General features: G+C 56.2%; 1 protein-coding gene across 1 annotated transcript in view; it reads right to left on the bottom strand.

Moving 5' to 3' along the window:
• Positions 1-297: 297 nt before the first annotated feature.
• The window catches only part of FAM178B (family with sequence similarity 178 member B), a 47,047-nt gene continuing 43,012 nt past the window's right edge, over positions 298-4,332 (bottom strand). The window contains exons 8-10 of the mRNA XM_039872506.1: positions 3,336-3,413; positions 2,933-3,085; positions 298-1,470 (exon numbers count right to left, since the gene is read on the bottom strand). Coding sequence (XP_039728440.1) covers positions 1,438-1,470; positions 2,933-3,085; positions 3,336-3,413 — 264 coding nt within the window. The 3' untranslated portion in view covers positions 298-1,437. The remainder of the gene's footprint in view (positions 1,471-2,932; positions 3,086-3,335; positions 3,414-4,332) is intronic.

Here is a 4,332-nt window from a genome sequence, read left to right as displayed (position 1 = left end):
CTGGATCTCATCTTTTATCAGAGGATCTAGGCCTACCTAATGCTGCTGGGGCTTTGGTGGTGCTCTGCCCCAGCCAAGGGGACCTTGCAATGTGGCCAGGAACAGAAACAAGAACTCTGTCAAGTCACCTGGGCATCCAAGTCACCCTGGTGGAGGGTTTCTTCCATTTCTTACCTGGCAAAGGCTGCAGAGGCAAGGAGGCGTCTTGTATGGTACCCAACCCTCTGAATTATAGATGCTCCCACTCTGGCTTCCAGCATTCTGGGGACCCAGCAAGGGAGGCAGCTAAGTCTTAAACAGGCCCAAGAAGTGATGGGCTACACTGTCTGCGAATTGAGTGACTTGGCTTAAAGGTCCTTTATTTGGGGGGAGTCTCTCTCCCAGTTAGCCTGCCTTTCCCTGACTTCTGTGGCATCAAAAAGCAAAGGAAAGGGAAACGTCAGCAGAGCAAGTCGTAAGCACCGGCCATCATGATGCTGCATCAGTAAACCTGGGCTGGGCTGAGTGGACACAGGCCAGTTGGGCAGGAGTCATCTTTTTCTGTCTACTTCTTGTGACCTCTGCAGAACCCCATCCCAGCCCTGAAAGAGTCAGAAGGGGCCAAAGACAAGAAATGGATTCTCAGGGTTGGAGGGGGTGGACAGAGGGTACGGAGGGCCCACTTGGCTTTCAAGGTGGGCAGCTCAAAGACACTCAGTACCCTGTTAGCAGTCAGGGCCCACAAAACCGACCTCCGGTAAGGCTGGGGGAAGCAAAAGCAGTATCAGGAACTGTCTGTGGCACGGTCTCCCCACTCTTAAGTCTGGGGAGTTGATTTCAGAGCCTAACGATAAAATGAATTAAGTGTAATTACAGCCTTGATCCACCATCTCATTCTGGGGACCCTCCTTGGCAGGGGCGGGGAGGTGGGAGGTGGTCCCAGACTGGGTCCAAACACATGTTCCCTGGCATCCTGGCTCCCTGGCTTTCTGGGTTTCTAACAGAAACAACTGCCCCTCTGTCTCTCCAGATTTACCAACTGCCTCTGCTGCAGGGGAGCGGGGCCGAAGCCCCAATCACATGACTGTCCGAGGTGAGCATTCAGCAAACCAGACGCTGGGCACCAGCCCTTGGGATGGGGACTGAAGGCAATCATCTGAACCACTGATGTGAAACTAGACTTTAGTGTGCACAAAGAGACCTCACATTGGTGACAGAGAGAGGAAGGCAGGCAGAGGGCTGAGGTCCAAGGGCCTTGGGTGGAGAGAAGATGCTGGGTAGAGAAAGAGAGCCTGTGGAGTCAGGCAGGGAGAGGGAGGGCCCTGGGGCCAGTAGGGTTGGCTCTTGCTCCATTGGGCTGGTCCTATTCTGGCCTCTATTCTTTGCTTCTCCAGTTCCCTGGGCCCTGTCCATTCCTTGCCAGAGCTGAGAGCCCTGGGCCACTCCTGCCTTGATCCATTAGATGTCTTTCCAGGGGCTGAAATACTGGGCCTGTGGCAAAGAGAAAAACAAGGTGAAGTAGCACGAGCCTTTACCCCTTGGCGTCCACTCATCATCCACGACAGGCCTCTTCTGTGCCAGGTAGTGAGTGACTGGGGCTCACAGTCCAGTTGAGGATGTGGCAGATCAGTAGGCCAGTTGACCACATCTCTGCCTAGGGTCCTTCCACTCACTGCTCACAGGCCCAGGGCAGCATGAAAGGAAGGTGGAACTAGCCCCCTGGCTTGCCCAGGCCACTGATCACTTTTCCTTCTTTTCATGGCAAACACAGTTTCCCACCAAAAGACTAGTGGGATCCAGTTCCTTGGGGACTGAGGGTGAGGTCTGCTCTCTAGTTTTCTCAGAGACTTGCGAAATCTGAGACCCAAGCCACAGTTTGTGGTGATGTGTCAGCCCCAAGTCAGAGGGTTACAGGGGAGGACAAGCAGAGAGAAGTCAGAGGAAAGACAAGTTGGGAGCCTAGTAGCACATAAGGAAAGCTGGCCCCTAAGCCAATGGTGCTGCTTGTCGGAGGGACAGAGGCCAGAGGGAGGCTGCCAGGCAGGGCTGGACTCTGCTTAAGTCTGCTGGCGTGGGAGCCAGGCTGGCCCTGCACCCTATTTGTGACCTTTACATGCTGCCTGCCTGTACAATGGGACAAGCTAACGCAACCTCTCAGGGACTCCAGTTAGCCCACTCATCTGTAAAATGGGGCCACAGCCTCATGGGGGTTATGTGAACACATAGGAAAGGACTTCATTCAATAATTATTAGCTATGAATATGATCACCTAGAGCAGGGGTCCCCAATCCCCGGGCCGTGCACCAGTACCAGTCTCTGGCCTGTTAGGAACCAGGCGCAGCGGAAAGAGCAGAGGACTAATGAGCAAAGCTTCATGTGGATTTGCAGCCACTCTCCAGTGTTAGCATCACCACCTCGGCTCCACCTTAGATCATCAGGCATTAGATTCTCATAGGAGCACTGGTTCCTGGTGCCAAAAAGGTTGGGGACAGCTGACCTAGAGAGTCTGAGAAAGTGAGGGTGTGGCAGTGGTGGCTATAGAAACCAGAGGGACCAGGAGGGCATCCCTTCTGGCAAAGGAGGAGGCTAGCCCCAGGCCTGCAAGATAAGTGGGCAGAGGGTGGACAGCTGGTGTCCTTGGTGCTCCTTCCTGGCACTGCTCACGACAAACTGGCCCTATGGGCCCAGGCTGTCCCCGCTCCAGAGTGAAGTTTCTCCTTGTATTTGTTCAGGAGCAGCTTTTCCCTGCCTCCTGCCATGCCCCCATACTGGGCATGGGACTCTTGATGAGAATGGTGAAGGGCCTGCAGGCGTCTCCCCTCCCCCATTGCCCTCTCTACCCATCTCCCAGCCAGGAGCTGAACAGCTGCACTGTGGGTGGACATGCTCTGTCTCTGGTTAGCTGCCTGACCACTTCCCTCCCCTCCCAGGTAGGGGCTGCAGGGGGCACCACCTGGGGCTGGCAGTGGGCCAGCAGCTCCTGCCAGCGGACATAGGTCTGGGCGGCCAGGTCCTTGAGCTTGGTCCGGTGCATGGCCTGGGGGCTCTCCCGGACATGGGTGCCGATGTGGCGGTCCAACTGCATACACAGCAGCTGCAGCTCCCCCTGCAGAGATGGGCACGCAAAAGTATAGTTGGCGGGGGTGTCTGTGAGTGACTGCTCAGAAGTCAGGCAGGAAAGGGAGGAGAGGGGCAGGGAAAGTGCTGAGGACACTGGTTGGTATCCCTTGGAGAGGTCTATGGGACGCTGGGAGGGGACAGGCCTGCTTCCTCCTCAGTCTCCCACTCTTGCAGCTCTTGACCACGGGCTGGGCTCCGCCCCAGCCGACCACAGCCCAGCCTCTCAGGAGACTCACCCACTGGTCAGGAGTAATGTCCTGGCAGCTGACCACCACCCCAGCCAGTGTCAGGAGGCTGTGGCACAGGTAGCAGACCTGGAGGGAGAGCACAGGAGACAGGCATGCCTGAGTCCCTTGCCCCCAGACTCCTTGCTCCCAGGCCCTGTGGCGACGACAGGGCTTTCAGCCAGTTCTGGGAGGCTCTTCCAGGAGGGCTCTGGGCCCCGCTGCCTCAGAGCTTTCTCTCTGGTGAATGGCTGTCCTCCCTTCTGTCAGAAATTGAACCCACACTGTACCAGCCCTGTCCCAGGGCTCTGGCCAAGAGAGCCATTAGGGAGAAGGCCCGTCCTCTTACACTTCCGCTCTGCTCCCTGAGATGCCACCCATGCCTGTGGGCTCTGTGACTGGGTGCCAGTCTCCTCCATGGGGGGATGTGGCCCATGGGTGGCCAGACTGTACCTTGGCAGGATACCGCCTGCACAGACAGATATACAGCCCATCTAGACAGTCAAACCATGATGACAAAAGGAGGCAGTCTGAGACAGGGAGACAGAGGGCAATGGCTTCTCCTGAGCATCTGCACACCCCACCCACCAAATCACACACTCACTCTTGCCCACTGGACAGTGAGGGATGAAAACAGGACAAAGGCCAATTCTCATCCCAGGTGCCCTTGGGCTGTTGGTGCCCATTCATTTATGGGACACTCACTTGTTTTGCAGAGAAAACAAGGTTCAGGGGGCACCCCAAAAATAGGTGAGGCCCTGGTGTGAAGACAGCCTGCTCCTGGCACTCTAGAGTGCTGTCTGTGGGCATAACTCTCCCCTTCAGAGGTTTCTTTCGCCTTGTTCTCTCAGACACTTTATGTCTGAGATAGGAAAGGTGGCAGGAAATGACCCACTGTTGTACCCCCAGGCAGATAATGGCCAAGGCTGAGCTGGGAAGGGAGAAGCCGGCTCCATCAAGACTCCAGCTTAGTGATAGTGGGCCTGGAGCTCAGAACCAGCCCAAAGCA

The sequence above is a fragment of the Pteropus medius genome, unplaced genomic scaffold (assembly GCF_902729225.1).
Source record: "Pteropus medius unplaced genomic scaffold, Ma_sr-lr_union100, whole genome shotgun sequence".
Lineage (NCBI taxonomy): Eukaryota > Metazoa > Chordata > Mammalia > Chiroptera > Pteropodidae > Pteropus > Pteropus medius.
This window is presented reverse-complemented; position numbering and strand designations above follow the sequence as displayed.